Source organism: Chenopodium album, chromosome 12 (genome assembly GCF_948465745.1).
Source record: "Chenopodium album chromosome 12, dcCheAlbu1.1, whole genome shotgun sequence".
NCBI classification, from domain to species: domain Eukaryota; kingdom Viridiplantae; phylum Streptophyta; class Magnoliopsida; order Caryophyllales; family Amaranthaceae; genus Chenopodium; species Chenopodium album.
In genome coordinates, this window is record NC_137845.1 from 17032645 (window position 1) to 17053357 (window position 20713).

General features: G+C 35.1%; 1 protein-coding gene across 2 annotated transcripts; it reads right to left on the reverse strand.

Moving 5' to 3' along the window:
• Nucleotides 1-1629: 1629 nt before the first annotated feature.
• LOC145570428 (cysteine-tryptophan domain-containing zinc finger protein 3-like) lies at nt 1630-14735 on the reverse strand. Of its 2 annotated transcripts, none has more exons than XM_081629501.1 (14): nt 14154-14735; nt 11490-11562; nt 11273-11403; nt 10755-11114; nt 9379-10667; nt 8513-8826; nt 6805-8423; nt 6543-6700; nt 5901-6061; nt 5349-5509; nt 2918-3606; nt 2778-2839; nt 2514-2612; nt 1630-2040 (listed from the first exon to the last, which is right to left on the reverse strand). In XM_081629501.1, exons 1-11 carry the CDS (start codon nt 14313-14315, stop codon nt 3409-3411), a joined length of 4626 nt encoding a protein of 1541 aa, XP_081485627.1. In that variant the 5' UTR covers nt 14316-14735; the 3' UTR covers nt 1630-2040; nt 2514-2612; nt 2778-2839; nt 2918-3408. The 2 variants fall into 2 exon arrangements, with proteins under 2 accessions (XP_081485627.1, XP_081485626.1); XM_081629500.1 differs by having other exon boundaries at nt 1631-2040; nt 2514-2619.
• Between the last annotated feature and the right edge of the window lie 5978 nt (nt 14736-20713).

The window sequence follows — 20713 nt, forward strand, 5'->3', positions numbered from 1 at the left end:
GATTTTCTAAGTAGGTTAATTTAAGCAAGTGATCGTAGTTAAAGGAGCTCAAGTGTTTCTATTAGTATGCTATAATGAGTTTGTAAAGTTGTATAAATAGCTCACTTGGATTTATTGGGTTGTATTGTTGGAATTTGTATGCCTTAACACTTGACAGGTTGTCGAGTGTGGCGGTAATACCTCCGATTTAGGGGTATGGCTTCCGCAATTTTATTCAAAGGTTGTTTATTTTTCCTTCAATTCTTGTTTATTATTAGTTATTAAATCAGGGGTGTTACAAGGTGACTCCAAATTCAAGCTACATTGGAGATCGATCTTGGGAGCATGGGACTTGCTTGAGAAAGGTGTTAGAAAATCAGTTGGTAATGGAGCCTCAATCCGTATTTGGCATGATCCTCGGGTTCCAAACCTTCCCGCATTTAAGGTACTTTTAGGCCAGTCTTTGAGTGATGATGCACCTTATTATGTTCGTGATCTATAGGTAAATAGTTCATGGAATTCTCATATGCTCCATGATAATTTTAATACTGTTGAGGTGAAGGAGAATTGCAACGTACCTTCAAATTCCCCTTAATGACAGGACCGATTCTTGGATGTGGCATTATACAAAAGACGGGCAATACTCAGTGAGAAGTGCGTACAACATTATCACATTGGAACAGAAAAATAATAAGCCTTCCACTTCTGTTTCAAGCTGTAATTTTGGCTGGATATAATGTGGAATGCTGAGCTACCCCCCCAAGATCAAGCATTTTGCGTGGCGTGCTACTAAAGGGGCGGTTGGTGCTCGTCAGACACTGGTGACAAGAGGTATGTCTGTTGACCCGATTTGTCCTGTGTGTAGGGAAGAGATTAAGAGTGTGTTACATATGCTGGTGTCTTGTAAAGAGGCCAAACTTCTGTGGTATTTGTCCCCGCTGCGCTTGGAGGTAGAAAAGTTTGATGGGGATACATTTGGCGGCTGGTGTGTTTCAGTGCGTAAGAGTCATAAGGACCCGATGTGGTGGGATGTCTTTTGGAGTTTATTATGGGGAATTTGGCTTCAAAGGAACACACGAATCTTTGATGGCTGGAAGAAGGATGTTAGTGAGGTTATACGCAAGGCTGTTCGCTTGGTTAGTGACTTCGAAAGTGCTCAAGATCCTCAGGCAGTGGCTGCTGGTCATACAAGTCAGGAAGGCAGGTGGAGTGCACAAGTGTAGGGGGTGATTAAAATTAATTCTAACGCTTCCATTCCCAACTCGAGCTATGTGGGATTAGGAGGGGTTATGCGTGATGCAGTGGGAGATGTGGTTGCTGCTACTTGCTTGTGAGTAGATGGTCAGTTTGGGGTTGATATTGCTGAAGCTCTAGCTATGAGACACGCACTTAGTATCGCTCTAGAGTCAAGGTTCCGCGGAGTATATGTGGAGCTTCATAGCCATGTCTCGAAAGGAAACGCTCCCCCTACTGAATTTGGTTCGATTGTTCATGACATTCTACAGATTGTCAAAGGCTGCCAATCTTGTACGTTCTCTTTTGTGAAAAGAAGTGGAAACTGTGTAGCTCATAAAAGAAGTAATTTGTAAGAGAAAAAACTAGGGATGACCGGTGGAAATTATTTATTTAAGAGGCCGATATCTATGCTCAAACATATATATTCACTAAAAGCACCAAAGTTTATTGTTTGGTGCTATGAAAGATATTGTCCCTTTCTTAAAAGGTAAGAAGAGGGCTTTATCAAGTCAGAACCTTTCACAAAACAACCTGACTCAGGTAACCGGGCAATGCCCTTTAAGATCAGGATTGTACTAGTGTATCATATAATGATATACATGCCGTTTGGGGTGTATTTAAGAGATAAACAGAATACATAGGTTGTAGTAAGACAATAAGTTACTTGTTTTCGTCAAAAAAAAAAAAAAAAAAAAAAATTGCTTATACATTGTTTCCGGAAAAAAATAAACGAATTTAGAGGGGGGAAAACCTTAAAATAGGTAGTGGTATTCATGTTTCTTGTATTTACAGTTATCAAAGTTAATTAAAACCTGCAGCACACTCCTGAAAATCAAAATAAAAATCTCATCAATCTAGTGCATAAAGCAAAAGGAAAAGTGTTGTGGATGAATATATTCGAATCAAGCAGAAGATATTACAAACAATGATGCCAATAATCAATGTTACTCGTCTGAAAAGATTCAGCAAAGAAACATAGCGGGAAGATTAAAAGAATCAAAACTAACAAATTCACAAAAGGATAGGTTTTAAAGATGACAATTCATCTAGAAACGACGACAATATGATGTTGCACCAATTCAGTTTGAGTCTTTTAAGTCCAACCTTTTCAATGTACAATAATGTTTATGTGTGACATCAATAAGGTAGATCAATACTAAACTAAAATTAATGCTATGCAGTCAACAATGAAAATATACACAGTACAAATTCAGAACTAACTTATTTCTTCATATTAATTAACAAAAGGCATCCAGTTAATCAAAGAGCTGGAGATCTAGTAGGCAATTTAAATTTACCTGTCAGAGCTGATCCCATCGTTAGTGATCCCAGTTTAGGAGTGTGCTGTGCAAACTCTGCAGTGTATCTTCCTAAAAATATACGGAAGATTTTGCTGCCTGTTTGCTGATAGAGAAAAAAAAATGAGTAATATAGCCTAATACAAGCAATGGGATACCAGACTTAGTTCAGAACATCATATATAATATAAAGACATGCCTTCAAGTATATAAACATTAATGAGATGTGATACTACAAATGTTATAAAGACTTTCATTTATTACCTTATGTACATGTATTCGGTGCTTCATACCACTTGTATCCTCTCATTTAGAAAATGTCAGCACTGCCATAAATGAAACAGAAACAATCAAATTACAATCTTCACAAAACCATCATGATATGCCTTGGAAAAAGTAGTTACCTCAAATTGTAGTTTTTCCTCAATCTTCTGGGATTGTCTAGAAACAAGAGTGATGTGGTTTCAGGGTTCCCAGCAAGCTCCAGTGACTGTTACTCCATATGAGCTACATTTCTCATGTTCTAATCTCTTTTATGTACACAATCATACATGAATTAAAATAATATGAACGGGATAGGAATTCTCTTGCCATAACAGGATGGAAATCCAAGAATGGTAATTGCCATCCCTTTCAATAATAATTAGCGGCAAAAAGAATTCTCATAAACTGCTACCCCAAGAAACATAAGATAATTGATAGCCTTGATACTATTGTCAACAGCTTGCAATGAGTCTCTTGTCCATGTAAGGAACCAGCTGAAGACATGAAATGATTTCTGGTCCATATCACCACATGCAAGCAAAAAATGAAACCCGTCCACTTTTACCTCCACAAGACAGTTCCACAAAAGACAAGCTTCCTCTGGACAACATGAACTGCCAAAAATAACTGCTTAACGGCTGATTGTTTCCTTAGCAAGCCGTACCAAACGCAGCAGCCCGTCAACATCATAGAAGTTGAAATCCAGAGCTCTCTTAATGGAAGTGATTCCTCCCTCTTTTAAATTTGCCTGACCCGTGCTAACATTAGCAGCTGCAAAAGCAGTGCGTGATTTTCTTGAAGCTTCCATTGCAGAATTTACATCCTGAGCCTGCAAAAGATAAACCTTATCAGGGCATAACATCAATCTTAACTTTAGAGAAATTTATATGAAGATAAAGTACCTTCTCTAAGCCACGGCACTTCAGGGGTATATACGAATATTTTATGGAATAGCTTGTTACTGATTGAGCTCATTATAGATGTTGATTTCAGTCAAACCTCTAATCTTGGTTTCAGCGGTCTGAGGGCAAGGGACATCTTAGGTAATAAAAAATGATTTCACAAGCTAGTGGGACCAGCTAAGCCATTGGTAAGTGATAACAATTGTCGGTTATGACTAGTGAGTGGTGTGGTGATGAAAATTTATATATATATAAAAAAAAAAAAAAAAATATACTTCTAGAGGTATAATTGCATAATTATGGACTTTTAGTATGCCACTTGCTAGTAAAATTATACAAAGTCCCCATTGGTAAGTGATAATGATTGTTGGTATGACTAATGAGCAGTGTGGTGATGGAAATTTATAGAGATAAATGCATCTAGAGGTATAATTGCATAATTATGGACTTTTAGCATGACACTTCCTCAAAGTCATCGCCATTTATTATTACCTACAAGAAATTGTGAATGCAAGGTTTTGGATCCTCACTTTGACTTAGGGGACGTTTTCTGAATAACTAGCTAGCAAGAGACAAGAGTCAGCTAAAGAATATGGTTACTTGACGGTTTGGTTGCAGGAGCTTCTACATTCACCAAAGAGAATAATCAATTGAAACATAACTATGCAATGTCAAGACTTAACAGTCCAACATGCTTTAAGATTCATGTAACATACAAAGAGAAATAAGCATATCTGACTTTGAGCGGCATGTTAAATATAATCTCAACTTTGAGTTGACGCAATATAAGTTCAACTTTCAAGGGGATAACCATTAGCATGATCCAAGGTTAATTTGCAATGTTTATTGTCCAAAAAAGTCCTTGCGTGTTTTCTCTCTTCCTTCATACCCTTAGTTGGCCCCTCCCCACTATCTCTTTCATACACATTCACTTTCCCCCTATTCCCCATCAACTCAAAAAATGTAAACCACCACCTCATCTCCACCACCACCCATACTTTCCCCAACTCTCCAAACTAAATTAAGCCCACATTTTACGAAATATGAAATATGACTGGTTAGAGATCAGAAAGTAAAAGTTAAGATCACACTATATTGTTTTATGCGCAAAGTTTTGTCACTTGATATTTTTAATTCCATAATGAAAGCGATTATGAAAATTACAAATTTAGAAAATATACATTTATACAAATCTAATAAGACCTCGTTTACTATATTTTTCCTTATGAATTAACGTACAATAAAAGGTCAAAGTTTAGTCAAATTAGACAATTAGATCAAATCACATCACATCAGAAGAAATAAGTTCAGATGAGCAAAAATAAGGCAAACTAAACTTAGCCTAAATGCCATTGATTTGGAACTAGAAATACTGCAATAGTTCATAATCCGTTAGAGAGGAATCGTTTGGGAAACCCAACCCCCACCCCCACCCCCCTCCCCTCCCCCTCTTAGGTTAGGATTAATCTGAATTCATTCAAAGTTGGGATTCACAAAAGATAAAAGATTAAAATTGGAATATTTAGAATTATTTTCCCAAATATTAGTTATTCAGGCTGATATAAACATAAACAGAATAATTATTTCTCAGTTTCAAGGCAAGTAACATCAGGTTGCAGTAGCATAAGTAGATACACCATTATTTCAGACAAGAAACAGGGGAACTTACAAAACTAAGAAGCCTAGAAAAGTTTGGACGGTTCTTGGCTGCAATGACGAGGTTTGCTGCAAGTTGAGGTGAACCACCACTTCTGGCCTGAGCAGCCTTGTCCCCATTAGCATTGTTGTTTAAGTTGTCAATATCAGAGGCAGATGAAGAAGGCGACTCTCCTACACATACAAATTCAAAATTAGTGGCTTCTACTTTGCTAAACATCAGTAGCAGCAGCTGATCAAAGACAAAAATTGGACAGGGGTCAGTATTATGAAAATGATAAACAGCTACTAGAAAGAAGCAACAATATAATTCAGGTTGATGTAAGGGGTTTGACCACCAGCCCTACTGCCCTCAACCCCAAACACATGTCAAAAATAGGGCCTATTGGCAGAAACACCGCTGGTGCAGTGAAGCATAAAAACATAAAATTGGTCTGCTATGTATTTTGTTAGGAAGATGAAAATAAATAACTAATTGAAAGTCCCAGAATATCGAAAGCGGATAAAAAGAATAGCACAAAAGAAAAAGGAAAACAAGGTCATAAGTACAAGCATATTCCATTACCTGGAGGAACCATCTGCAGAGCAGCCTGCAACTCATGCCTATCTCTGCTTGCAGAATTATGTGAAGAATAAATTACCCTCATATATGCCACTTCCACACATTTGTATGCCAGTGCAGCAGTAGCCATGTCTTTCATCTTCTCAAATTCATGGGCACAAAACCTATATTCCATTTGGGGAGGAGAAACTTTAGTTAGCGAACGTAATAAATCAAGATGCATATGACTACATATTACTAGAGGTTATAGCAAATTGTTGAAATAAAATATGGAAACAATCACTGCAGTGACTCAGGTTAATAATTTAAGCAGCACGTGTGTGTGTGATAATAGATCAACATGTATATATTACTAGAGGAAATAATTTACAGCAAAGTTGATATAATGTGTTGTGTGTGTGCGCGCGCACGTGCAAGTTCAAGTTCTCTGAAATTGCAGACATTAGATAGCCACAGAGAGATATCAAAGGATGCATGAAGCACAACTAATTTGTCAAAGTATCTGCCTTTTTAGTTGAAACAATATGCCACCCAGTATTAGAATGCTGGAAAGAATTACTCTTAGCAATTTCAGTGCTGTGCATCCAGTCATTATATGATACAGACAATATTAATAGTGAATATGTGCTTGACTTGTTTACTTACTGGCAAAGCTTTGCGGTACTACTATAGATTTGCTTAGATTGAGCAATATCTGCATGTTTAATGTTCTCAGTTTTTCCAGATTCTAGAAGGGAGGCTCCATGAAGAAACTTCAGTGCTGCTTCAAAGTACATTGCTATACTTTCTGTTGGACTTGAGCTCTGCAACAATCAGCAAATAACACAAATTTAGAAATAAAGGATACTTAGGCATTTCTTTCATTTTCTGATTTCTTTTCAGAGGAGAGAACAAAGACTATTATCACCTTCAGTCGATCAGCCAAGTGTTTGAGGTTTGTGGCTTCTTTAATAGCACTGCTTGCAGCTTGACTAGAAGAATCCCTTCCAAGAGGACTTGGAGCATCCTGATTCTTGATCCTGTGGCCATTAGATATTGTTTGCTTTGACAAAATATGAGTTCCATTCTGACTATCAGCTTTTTTATTCAGTCTGGGCTCCCTAGGAAGAGCATCGGGACGAGCATCACTGGCTGAAGTACTGGCCTTAATACCTTGCTTAGGTTGCAGATTATCTAACATCTCCTTTTTCTCAACATCAGAACGCGGTATATGCCTGGACTTCTCTTTTGCAGATATTGGTACCAAGTCCTCAGATTTATCCACATCAACCTTCTTATCAGCATTTGACCCACATTTTTCATCAACTTTTACTTTCCTATCCCGTTCTCTCTCTTCATGAGCTATTGTATGATTCAGTGAGTTCTCATATGAGTCGGACATCTTAACTTTGCTCTTCCCAGAATTAGATTTCAAAGTTTGATTCTTATCATTGGAGAGTGAAGGAGAATCCTTATAAGATTTTCCTGAGTTAGAAATATTGGCACCAAGACGGAGTTCACCTCTAGCTGCTGTTTCATTCACACATCTATGTGAAGCTTGTGTCTCTGAGGGGAACCCATTATCTAGGTTCAAGTTTTCAATGCGGCTGTCACCATTAGTCAGCTGTGAATCTCCTGTAATTTTGTCTTGCAAGCCAATAAAATTTGAAGAGCCATGAAGTGTGCCTGTTGCAATTTTATCGTTCAGTATAGCTCCAGATTGATCATCGTTGCCATCATAATCAACAGCAGAGCACCTTGCAGGACTGTTTGTTGCCAGTTTGGTGGCCTCTTGGACGTCATCATTCCCTACTGTTACTTTGTACCCAGAAATGAAATTATCTGGATTTGGAATTCTCAAGGGAGAAGAAGAAACTGATTCAACAGGTGAACCTTTTATTTCCTGGAACTTTGATTTGACTTTAAGAGATCCAGAAATTTTTGAAGAGCTTGATGTAGCTGCCACAACAGGATTTGCACCTAACGAATCCTTTTGCACAGATTCATTACTAACCAATCTGTGTTGTGAAACATTTTTAGTCTTCTTGTCTGCTTTACCATTTCTTTTACTTGCACTGGAATCTTTTCCCTCTGACTTGGAAATCCTATGCCTCTTCCTGCTAGATTTTTCATTATCATCCCTCAATTTTCCAGAAGATAGAATAGAATTTGGAGGATCCTTGAAATTATCACTCTTTCTCTTCTTATTTCCACTACCAGACTTGCTGACATGCACGGAACCAACAACTGGGAGGTCCTCAACTTGCAATTTTGATTTCCCAAAATAATCTGGACGGATGCTATCGATGTCATCCTTAGAGTTCTGAGAAGCAAAGAATTCTGAGTCAGATGCCTGATCCTTTCCAGATATACCAGCTCCCAGCCCATAGCCTGAGCTAATACCCAAAGTCTCAAAACCTTGATCATGAGCAGCTACCCGATCATTATCCCCAGTTTGCATGCTACGTGTTTTACTTTTCTTAGGAGTTCTAGAAAAATCTTGATCGGATTCCCTTTTGCTTTTTATTTTTGGGTTCTTAGCATGACCTGTGGGAACACCAAGAAAATCAATTCTCCATAACAAATAAGAGTGCTTAGATCAGAACAATTACACAAGGATACTTGACATTTAATACCTCCATCAGAGTAACAATCCATTCTGTGCTTCTCTATTTTTTTATGTTGACCAGTATCTGGATATATGTCACCAGACTTAGCTTGTTGCTCAGGATCTAGTCTGTTCAAGTGGTATGGCTCTTTTGCTGACAGTTGCTTCTTTACAGAGCTTGGAGGCTTTTTTGGAGAATTTTGGAAAGATGACTTTGATGGTTTTCTTACTTTACTGGTTATTCTCCCAGAGTTCATAATATCAGCTGAAGTCATTCCAGGAGGAGGGACATGGAAATTGTTGGTTTCCTCCTCACTAGCGCTGCAACGGTTCATATCAGGCCTAGAGATAAAATCAAAAGTGTATAAGAACTCAACATAATCCCTACCTTGTAAAAAGTATGAGATTAATCTTACGAATAGTGTGCTGCCAATTTTACCCTTAATATGCATTTACATGTTTACCCCAATTAATATGTACAACTTGTTATTTTACCTTCATTAAAGTTAATTGCCCCCTTTCTTTTTTTCTTTTCCTTTTTTTTTCCCCTTCATTAATGTTAATTGTTTTTTTTTAAAAAAAAAAAAAAAAAAAAAAAAAAAAAAAAAAAAAAAACACTATTTAGAATAGTGTGCGGACAATTATACCCCTAAAACATTTGTTTACATATTTTTCCTCATTAATCTAACCAACAACTGAAAAAGCTCCCAAACAAGGCTAGCTATGGCGCGCGCATTAGCCACCCTAGTTTTTGAATGTGTAAGAAAAATTAACACCAGAAACTCTTTCCTGCATGATAACCCATCAACCATCACAAGCCAAAAAAAATGTTTGAAAGCAGTGTGAATTGGATGAAAAGCAAGGAAACAAAGATTTGATCAAAAAGAAGCTTACAGCCAGGTCATCATACTGCAGTCCCACTTATCAGGAAGGTTGTCAGGTTTACAGCCAGGTGGGAAAACTCGCCATTTCTGGCATTTGTCACAGCCAACCCAATCAACATTTGCTTCATTGCTAGTAGGAGCTGTTTCAAATATAGGGCGGCCATTTTCTGGCACTGGAGGATTGGTAGAGTGCCCTTTAAGTTTCTCCCCAAGAGTTGTTCCCTTGCGTGTATCCAAGGAAATTGTCCTCTCCTTAGAATTGTTCTCATAAACTAAGCTGTTCTTGTCAACCACCTCAGAGGTCTTCAACATCTCTCCAGAAGGGACATCTGGGGAGTCCATTACGTCACCTTCTTCATCATTCATCTCTCCAAAGAAGTCAACATATTGACCCATGCCTAGCTTGGAATCCTTTTGCACTTCAGTTCTACAAGCAGTTTTCTCAGCATCAGTATACTTCATGTCTTTCAGCACTGGAGAACTAACTTCATTAATTTCCATGGCTATTTTTCCAGTAGCAAATCCACGAGCTTGACTTTTCTTTGGTCTTTTTTCATCCCCAGACGAGAACTTTCCATTCCCACAAGATACAGCCATAGCATCATCACGGGAAGTAAATTTGTTGGTCCCTTGATTTACAGGATCTTTCAGTCCATTCTTTGAAGCCTTTTTTAAATTGGAAGCACCAACACTTAAATTAGTAGTACTGTCAACTGTTTTAATTTTGTCAGCACCAACTTTTTCTGAATCGGTCCCCATATTGTTTCGGACTTCAGCAGCTTTGCTATTTAAGTTATTTGCAGCATAGGATACCTTCCCAGTTGATTTCTCACTTAAGCTGACATGGACAAAAACTGGTTCTAAAGGTTCCCTCTCTGATGTATCACTGAAAACTGTTTGCTTCAAAGAAGCTGTTGGAGAGCCTCTCACCTCACTGTGAGCATTAGATAGAAGGGGAAGTTTCAAAGCTTTAGAAACAAGCTCATCACAAGAAACAGCATCAATGTCTGTCTCCTTCAATTGGGAACCAAAACCTATATTGCTGTCCTTCCCATCTCCCTTATCTTGCAAAGATAACCCTTTTCTATCCAACAACTTCACGCTGTTCTCAACAGAACTTGTCGTCTTATCTTTGATTGGAAAAGTTGGGTGCCCTGTGACAAAATTTTTCAGTTCGACCTTGGAGGAAGTTTCAGTAAGAATGTCTTGGATTTGTTTTGGCCTTCCACTCAAACACATCAGGTCATCTGGAAGAGGAGACAAAAAGCAACCTCCTAATAGCAGGGAGGATGTCATCATCTGCCCAGAAATATAATAGAGATCAATAAGAATAAGAGAGAATAAGTAAATTTCATAAAAAAAAAGTAAACAAAACCGTGAACTCACTTGAATAATTTGAGTTGGAGACTTGAAACCATCTAATGAAAGTCTACAAGACAGCCTTTCATTCTCCATTGGGCTATCATCATGTGATGAAGTTGGAGAACCATCAAGGCCAAGACCACTATAGATTGCAGCATTTTTCTTCACTGACAAATTATCTGAACCCACTTTAATTCGAACTTTCAGCGTTTTCTGATCACGAACTTCAGATTTAGTTGCACACAAATCTAATGACTTAATAGAATTATTCCTCCCATTTTTTCTACTCAGGTCATTTTGGGGTAATGCAGAACCAGTAGAAGCAGATCCTTGTTTTATTGAATACAAGACATTGGCTGGAGCAAGAGATTTATGTTGAGCAGCCTAGAGACAAGTCCGACAAATAAGAAATATCCAAAATAGCCATTTTTAAAACTTATAAACAAATTAAAAGTAAAGACAAAGCCTTCTATGCAAATGAATAATGTTTCCACCAATAAATTTAACAAGAGACACGTCATAAAATAATATAGTAAGAGTACCTCCGTTTGTAATGTATTTGGAGACTGGGGAGTAATATTATTTTGAACTCTTGGTGGACTTTTAGATTGAGATCCAACAGGTGACCGGCGATAAGTTGGCAAGAACGAACCATATATACCATATTTTGCTCCTGAAATATCATGAGGCAAGGATAATGAATGTGCCAAATCTTTCAAATCATAGAAAAGAGTAGATGATTAGTAATAATTGACTCACCCAAACTCTCGGCCGAAACCACCCCTTCAAAATCTTTCTTAAAGTGCCCCAGTACATCTTGAAGTTTATCATCCTTGAAAAGACAATTAAAATATAGTCACCAATAATATAGTGCACAGCACCAAAACAAAGTGACAAACCGAGTCAAAATTGATAACAAGAATGGGTACACAAATGGCTTGTATCAGAAAAAAGAAGCCAACAGTTTGGTCATTACTCTACTGCCAAAATATTTCACCTTGAAAACATCATACACCCATATTTCATTACTGATATAGTTATTGACAAAGTTAGGACAAAAAAATTTCAGATCCGTAAAGATTTATCTTCATCTCTGTGTGGGCATGTGCATTATCAGATTTCTATTTTGAAAAAACATATCTAAATCGTGAAAAAAAAAATGAAAAAGGGGAGTACGGAGGAAAAGAAACAATGGGTACCAATTCATCCTAGATCATTTGTCCTCTGTAAAACTTGTGACTTGCAATCTTGTTAGCCACCGAACTCAGGAGGTGGAAAATCAATTAGGATGGAGTTTTTGGGTTTTGAAATAGATATCTGAAGTAGTGGCTAGCCATCAATCATTCTATATCCTAAGTCAAAAGCTTATATTTGTCATGAAATGGTATCATGGGCCATAACAAAAATAGAGATAACAAACATTTACCATGCACTAATAAGGAAAAATTCACCATCACTTATGCAATTGACTTTAACATGTGGCTGAGATGAGGGATTAAATTCAAAATAGAGATAAACTTGGTCCATCATTATATGCCATACCATCATGAAAGGTGAAAAACATAGTACTACTATTAACTTTTCTCAAATACTTCCTTTTAACCACCTGATAGAGAAACTGACCGATGTCACTAGAAAGTTTAACAAAGAATTAACAAAGAAAAGTCTCTGCATCTATAAGAAAAAAAATTAATTTTCTGATCTTAAGTGCCATCTTAGCCGGATATAAAAAAGAATTAAAAGCAAGTCTAGTCATCTGTTCTACTCTATCAGAACAACATATGGTGACTCTCACAATCTTTATCCAGCAACGAGATAATGCTAGGAATACTAATCTTGTCAAACATGCTAAACTATGCCATATTGTTCTGCAATATACTAGCTTAATAGACAGTATGCTTTCAGCAAGTTAGTAGTTCCTGGACCCTCTTTCTTTAATCACAACTTAGTCAATAGTTTACTTAGTCAATAGTAATTAAATACTTAAAAAAGCAAAATAGTACATTCTTCTATGACTTGTAATAAGAATCTTATATGTTGGACGCTGGTTAGTTAATAAGTAAATTCCTCCTCAATTAAGATATCAGGAAAGTTGAGAAATAACGAGCACTTCCCAGCTATTTAATTGGAAAATTACATTGATTGGCATATATGGTATTAGCATATAAGGGTAAAACCTTGATATACCAAATAATACTTGTTATCTCTCCTCATGGTCCTTTTCTATGACAGTCTACTATTCATTCAAGATATAGCCTTATATGCTAATATTATCCTTCCAAATCGGGGTGGCATTCTCATATATTCCTACGGTTAAACTGAGGCAGTTCCTCCAAGATAAAAGACAATGTTTGACAAAGCAAGAGCACACTATACAAGATATTTTAACTTTATTAATATGAAAGTATCATCAACGGACACTTTGATCAAAATAAGCTGTCAGATATTGCAAGGTAGTTAATAACAAATTAATGAATCCATATAGTTAATGAGTAGAGCTAGCACTTTCTTTTGCTGCTCAAGAGTAGCTGGTCATAAAATGTGCAGGCAAGCAGATCTAGATTTTTTGGATTATAGAGTAATTTCCGTTATGAAACTTAGAATGAAATCATCAACAAGTTAAGGGAACCTCAACCCCTCCCCACTCTCTTCCCTACCTCCCCCAGCATGAAAAAGGCCAAGTATTTATTCAAGGACTATCATTCGATGACATTTCACAAATTTTCAGCAAGTTTGGATCATTTTAATCAGCCACCATAGTCCATGAAATCTCAAATGTAGTCGGATAACCTAGAACAACTGTTGTATAGTTCATTCCAACCTCCAAGAAGATAAAAGTTTCTTCTGTGGTCCACACCTATTATTAATCAGCTATAGTCTTTGAGAAGTTCCAAGTTTTATTATTTCATGAACTTAGGATAGTATCCCAATTATCAAACAAGAAAAATCCTCAACCTTCAAGCACTGAGGTAAAATCCCAAACTTTATATCATATATCTTCGAAACCAATTATTCTCATTACACAAAGTTGGTTTCAAATTTTACATTCACGAAGCTCACATTCACTAATATTTGATCGAAACTAGCATCTTAATTCTCAAAACAACAATTCCGACTTCATTGCCCACATGACATACCAAATTCAACACCATTCACCCACTAACAAAACCCCATCAAAAACGCTCCCACCTCGACCTCGAATATCTAAGTATCAATGATAGCTAACTAATACAATAACAATGCCTAAAGAATTATACAATTATAAAAACAAACAGATTATATTAAGCAAAATTTCAATGCTTACTAAAGAGTCCTGATCTAAAAACAGCTTAAATTAGAAGAACACCATATAATTGAATTACAAAATTTGCACAAAATTAATCCATAAAATCAAAACAAAACCCAATAACAATTAAAGCTTACTAAGTAAGAAAGGGCAACATCAGGGTCAATGGTTGTATCATCATCATCCTCTTGGTAAGAGCAAGCTTCTCCTTCTTCAAGCTCAGTCTCAACCTCCATCTCTCTCTTATTATTATTACTGCTAAATCTCTGCTCTAATCCCTTCCTTCCCAAAGAAATCATCTCAGAAACGCGAAACGTTTCGATTGACAAAATTTACTCACCAAGCTATTTCACAATATCCCAGAAAATAAAATCACAAATTCTATTCTACCCATTGAAGAATATCGAAATCTACAAAACCCCATCAGTTATTTCACCTTATTAGATCAAGATCAATAGCTGAAACCCAGAAAAAACACCTTATTGAAAGAAAAAAAAAATTAAAAATAAATGAATTAAATTGGGAAGAAAAAGAATAAATTTTTCTGGGTTTTTTGAGGGTAATTAAATTGTAATTGATCGAAAATTGAGGAGTATTAAAAACCCCTTTTTAGTTGTGGATCGTAAAATTGACGATCTGTGGGAGCTGGAATTTGATTAGCAGAGATGAACTACGGTTGTTTTGGTGTAAAGCAGCCGCGTTTTTAATTTTATTTTTCTTTTTTCTTATTTATGTTTTAATTTTAATGCCCCACTTTCTAAATATTTTGAAGGTAAAAAATATTATACTACTTCTCCTATCTTCTTATTTTGTCAGAAGTGGGCCGATCCAACTAGAGAAATAGGAGAAAACTAAATTGATGGTTCCCATAATTATATGTTTTCATCATAATTTGCTTGTTTCAATTTTGGCTTCTACCATGTAGAGGGTTTAATCGGTTCAGTTTCGGGTCGATTCGGTCCAAAATAATTTATAATAAACTCTGGAATAATTCAATGTTACATTTAATATGTTCGGATGAGTTACTAAAAATTTAATACTCTGTATTATATATTAGAATTTTAGAAAGGTATTAAATCAATTATTTACCTTTTAACTAGTTTTTTTGCTAGTGCAATAAACGGATTGTTTATAGAAAAATGAATAGTTTAAAAAGGAAAAGAAGAGGTGAAAATTGAATGTAGTTGTAGAAGATATTAAGTTGGGGGAAAGTGAACCAAACAACATTCATACATGTGTTGAATTAATGTTAATGTGTTTTTTTTTTCAATATGAGAAAGAGGATTAGAAAAAGAAAGGTTAAACGAGATGACATGTGACCTGAAAAATGTGGTATGATGGAGATGAGGGTTTGTGTTTTTAAATACTAAAGTATAGAATATCGATATATATTTTCCTTAAAAAAAAAAAGGGTAAGTCTTGTATGTGGCTAGTCATATGGTATGGTCACATTGGTTTATTTGTGTAATGTAATCCCTGTATTTTTAAATATTTTATAAATGAAATTTTATTTTATTTATAATATTTATTTGTATTTTTCCGGAATTTAATTTCAAAAGTTTCAAATTATTAATTTCGGTTGAAAATTATTTTAGTACAAACTATTTGTGAACCTTCATTTTATAATCCATGTCAATACAAATAAAGCTTAGTCCATTTCATTCATTTGGCCCATTATTTTATGAGGTCCAATATTCCTACTTACCCTACAACTCTCTCTCCAATAAATACCCCATACATCCCCAAAATTTTCCCCACACAAAAGGTTAGTCTTATTTTATTTTCTCTTTATTTTATTTTATTTATTTTTCCTTTATTTTTTCTTTTCTTCTCTTTTTCCTTTTTTTTTTCTTTTTTTCTTTTCCTCCTCCTTCACGTAAGAAAGTTCTCACTGCCACCCGCACTAGCTGCTGCCACCTGCTTTCTCACCACCACCGGCCACCTGACGTCGTCGTCGGCGACCACCAGGCCCAGCCATGGCCCACCGTGGTTGCCCCCTCTTCTTCCTCCTCCTTTGTTTTTTTTATTTATTTTTTTTTATTTTGCTTAATATTTAATCTAATTGTTTTGGGTTTTGGTTTTAATTGTTTGAAATTGATTAAATTAGTATGAAAAACTATATTTTGATAGTATAAAGATTATAATTTCAAATTTATAATTGTTGTTGATTTTTCAGATTTTATAAATATAAACCTAGGGTTTTAATTTATTTAATTTGGGATTTTAGGGTTCTTATGATCAATTAATTTAGGGCTTTTGTTCCTATTCAATTTCTATTGATTAATTAAGCATAAAAACATGTTTTAAAGGAAGTTTTAAGGATTATATTGCTAGAAATTTGGTTAAGTATTAATTTATTGTTGTTGGTTGTTTTCTAGGAAGTGATTATTCCCTATGAGACTTTTAAGTGATTAAAAGTGGCACAAAGGATTGTTTATACGAGGTACGTACATGTCTATTTCGTTGTAAGTAGTATCATGTTTAGGTACCAAAAGGAAATAATTTAGTTTCATGTTTAGAGAACACTTTGATGGAAATTGTTTGGTTATACATTTAATTAATTCATGTGCTTATGTTTATGAGACATGTTTTGGTGAATTGATTATGTTTGTATGGAATTATGGATGCAAGCATGTTGAATTATATTGGATTAATTGTTTGTATGGAATGTTGATACAAGCATGTTTTTATTGGATTGGTTTGTTAACCATATTTTGATTATTGAAGGATTGGAATTAAATGGTTTAACTGGAATGAATTTATTAATTATTCCACAAGGTTATTATTATTTTATTTATTACTCAAGCATGACTTGTTAGTATGTTGAGTAAAAGTGGATTAAGCCGACATGTCTAGGTGGGTTGACTATGTTCAACAATTTTGGATAATTTGGATTTAAAGGATTTAAAGGTCAATTTGTGTTGTGATCATCATTGTCCTAAATAAGATTAAAAGTGAATTGATGTATGATTGTTATGTATGGTCTACTTAAATGAGTCGGCTATTAATTAAATTTGTAATCACGTAAAGTGAACACATGGATGAGCAATAAAACTCTAGAAAGCATGCACTTGTGGAGTATTGACAATTAGGGGTTGGGGTACACGGTGGTAGCCCGTGGCTTTCCGAGGCTTGTTTGATCAACATGTCCTTTTCTCTTTTTGGTATTTACATTTTTATTTTATAATGAAAGTTAGATGAGATCCTAGACTAACTTTGTGAGAATGGAGTCGTGTTCATTCTTGCATTGCGCTAAACTTTTATTTTAAATGGTCTTTTGGGACTAAAATGATTTGGTGGGTTGGACAACCTCGTCTATTGCTTACTCCAAATTAAATTAACCAAATTAAATATAAAGAGTCAAGTGTTTAGAATTGGTTAGTAAGTATGTTGAGTCAATTGAATTGTTTAAGTGTGAAGTCTTGATTAATGAATTCGTGTTGTATGTTTATTTACTTAAATTAATTGAGCATGCTAGGTTTTGTACGTTGTAGCTTGTATGTACTCAGCTTTGCTGATTGCGTGCTTTTGTGTGTGTTTCTTTTGGTCATGGCCTTCGCCTTTCAATGACCCTGTGATGATTCAATTATTACACTTGTATTGTTGGGGAGAAGTATTGCACAGGTTAGCTTAATGATGTGAAGTTCGAGGATTTGACATACGCATTGTCAAGGGATTGGTGTGATTGAGAGTATTCGTTCTTTGGTATTTAAGTTTACTATTTCCATTATGTTTTGGGATTTTGAATATTGGTTTGGTTTTAATAAGGGCCTTTATGGTTCCAATTTGTAAGCTTTGACTTATTGGTTTTCTAAATTATATTATTTTAAGATTTAAGTTGGATTTCCGCTGCGATACTTTGATAAAGCCTTAACGTTTTAACACGTGGCGGTACCATGCCAATGGTTCTCCTCTATTTTATTTAAATTAAGTGGTTTGGAAAAGGGAGAATTATTGGGGTGTTGCATGTAATCTTAATTTATATGTATAAGTAACCTCATTTTTTCATAAGAGTACCTCCATGTTGTCCATAAAAGTAACCCAAATTCATTATACAAATTAAATCAAGAAATTTAGAAATACGTAACCCTATTTGTTCATTCGAGTAGCCCTTATTTTTTTGTTTTAAAAATGAAAGAATAATTCCAGTTTTTTTTAATGGAGTAACCCTTTTTACTCATTTAAGTAACCCACATACGTTAAAGTAATCTCATTTGCTCATCACCGTAACCCCCTACTACTTAATTAATTGCCTTATATGTGATTACATGAAGTGGACACACCATGCGGCTAGCAACATATAAGACTTAGTGTAAAAAAAAAAAAAGTATAGATAGATATAGATATACTTATAAAAATGATCCAAATTTGTTCAGCCCGGGTTTTGGATTGCTTTTATTGGTCCAATTTGGGTTTAATTATAGCAATCAATCTAGCCTCTAGATTTAAAAATTATAAATTATTGTAAAATATTTGTGGATGCACATTGTACCCTATACACGCTAGAATATTCTAGGTGTATGGTTTATATTTATATACTTAGAGCCCCAATTGTTGCTCCGATCCTCTATAACTAGTCCACAAACATCCACCAATGCTAGTTGGACAGGAGAGATTAATATCCTCTTCTATGGAGAACTTCTAACCGGTTATAGAGAGATGAAGAAAAAAAGTTTTATTTTTCCTTAAATCCTTAATTATGTAATCCTATTATCTAATTAGGGCAAGACTCATGCCTTTTAGGGGTGTTCATAAATCGGTCTGAATCGAAAAAATGGACCGGACCACCTCGATCCAAGATCGGTTTTTATAGGGTTGTGGACCGACCCCGGACCGAATTAATCGGTCCGGTCTTTGGGTCTAGAAATGTATTTTTTTCGGTCTTCAGTCCGGTCCAAAACCCTATAAAAACCGATCTTGGACTGGACCGATTTTTTTATTAAAAATATGCGTGAAACCTTAAATAATGGTTAAAATTATCCTCAATAAGCTTAGAAAACTTTAAATTTATGAGCTTTTTACTAAATATATATATAAAAAAAAAAGATGTTAAAGTTTCCATTATTTTTTTCGAGTTTTCCATAAATTTTTTTAAAAAATTCTTAAATCGGTCCAAAGCGGTCCGGTCCGAGTTTCGGACCGATTCTTTTGGTCCGGTCCGGGTTTGGTTCTAGCTTAATCGGTCCGGTCTTCGGTTATTAAAATTCTAATGTTCGGTCTTCAGTCTGGGTCGGTCTGGTCCGGTCAAGTCTTGGACTTATGAACAACCCTAATCCTTTGTACTCCATATGGCCGGTCATTCACTAAGCTCAACTTTTGGACCAGTTTTTCTTCCAAACATTATAACGTGGGACCTCATAGGATCTATTTAGTTGGCATTGATTTAACCCAACTTTTAATGAAGTAAATAGCACTAATCTTAATAGTATTTACATAACATATCAATTAATATATGCATCAAAGGTTACAATAAATATCAACATGTGTACATTTTGTTAGTGGCTATTCTACATGTTTTGAAAAAAGATTTTTATTTTTAGAATTCTTGTGAAAATAAGCAAAAGATTATATTATCCATGCACTCATAATATATGTTGATCAAATTATCTTCACCATTAATGGTCATTCTGTTCCTATTCATAACAAAAATTTATACTCATCAAACTATGAAACTAATTATGTACACCCAACATAATGATAGGTTACTCCTATACAACGATAGGTAGCACTTAGAATTTCTAATAATTGCATGCATTCGATGCCCCCCAAGGACATTGTGAATGGCTAATTAGTAATGCCTTTTGGAAAAAAAGCTCCACAAATTAAATATTTTAAGAAGGAAGAATATATATATATATATATATATATATATATATATATATATATATATATATATATATATATATATATATATATATATATATATATATATATATATGGGTGTGTGTGTGTGTGTTAAACATGGAATAAATCTAGAAAAAGATAAATGTGCCTTTGCTAAGCAAGAAATTGAATTGCTAGGATTAGAAATTAAGGTAGGAATAATTATTTTGCAAAAATATATGTTCTTGAAAAGATTGAAAATTTCCCTAATGATTTTGTGTAACACCTTAGAAATTCTTTTCCTTTAAAAAAAACCTGTTTTGCTCTTTTTAAAACTCAAAATAGGAAAATCTAAGACATTACCGCCACCGTGAAAACGGATAAGGCAATTATCAAAGACACACAGCGAAAGACTATCTTTAAAAACATTCAAAACAAGTCAACTATAAAGTCAACCAAAACGAAAGTAAAGTCAAACCAAAGTCAAACGAAGTCAACCTACAACTTAGAACCATTGTAGGCCCTTATTAAAACCAAACAAACATAAAAACCTTTGCGTTAGTCTCACAAGCATAATATAAAATAACTAAAGCGATAAATCACGACGTAATCTTATGGAAACTAAGCATTATTCGCTCTTCACTCATGCCCCATCATGAATAAGGTTCATCGCCTGAAAAGCTCCTCTCTACTTGTCCCCACTAGTCGCCATTGGAAATGGGTCGTTATAGGGCCAAAGTAAAGACAAGGCCAAACAAACATACAAACACACAATCAGCAATGCTGAGTACATAAGCGTAAATAAAACATATTAACATGCTTTCACCCTATCATCACACAACTTACTTTGTTGCACTTGTTTACAAGCATACAA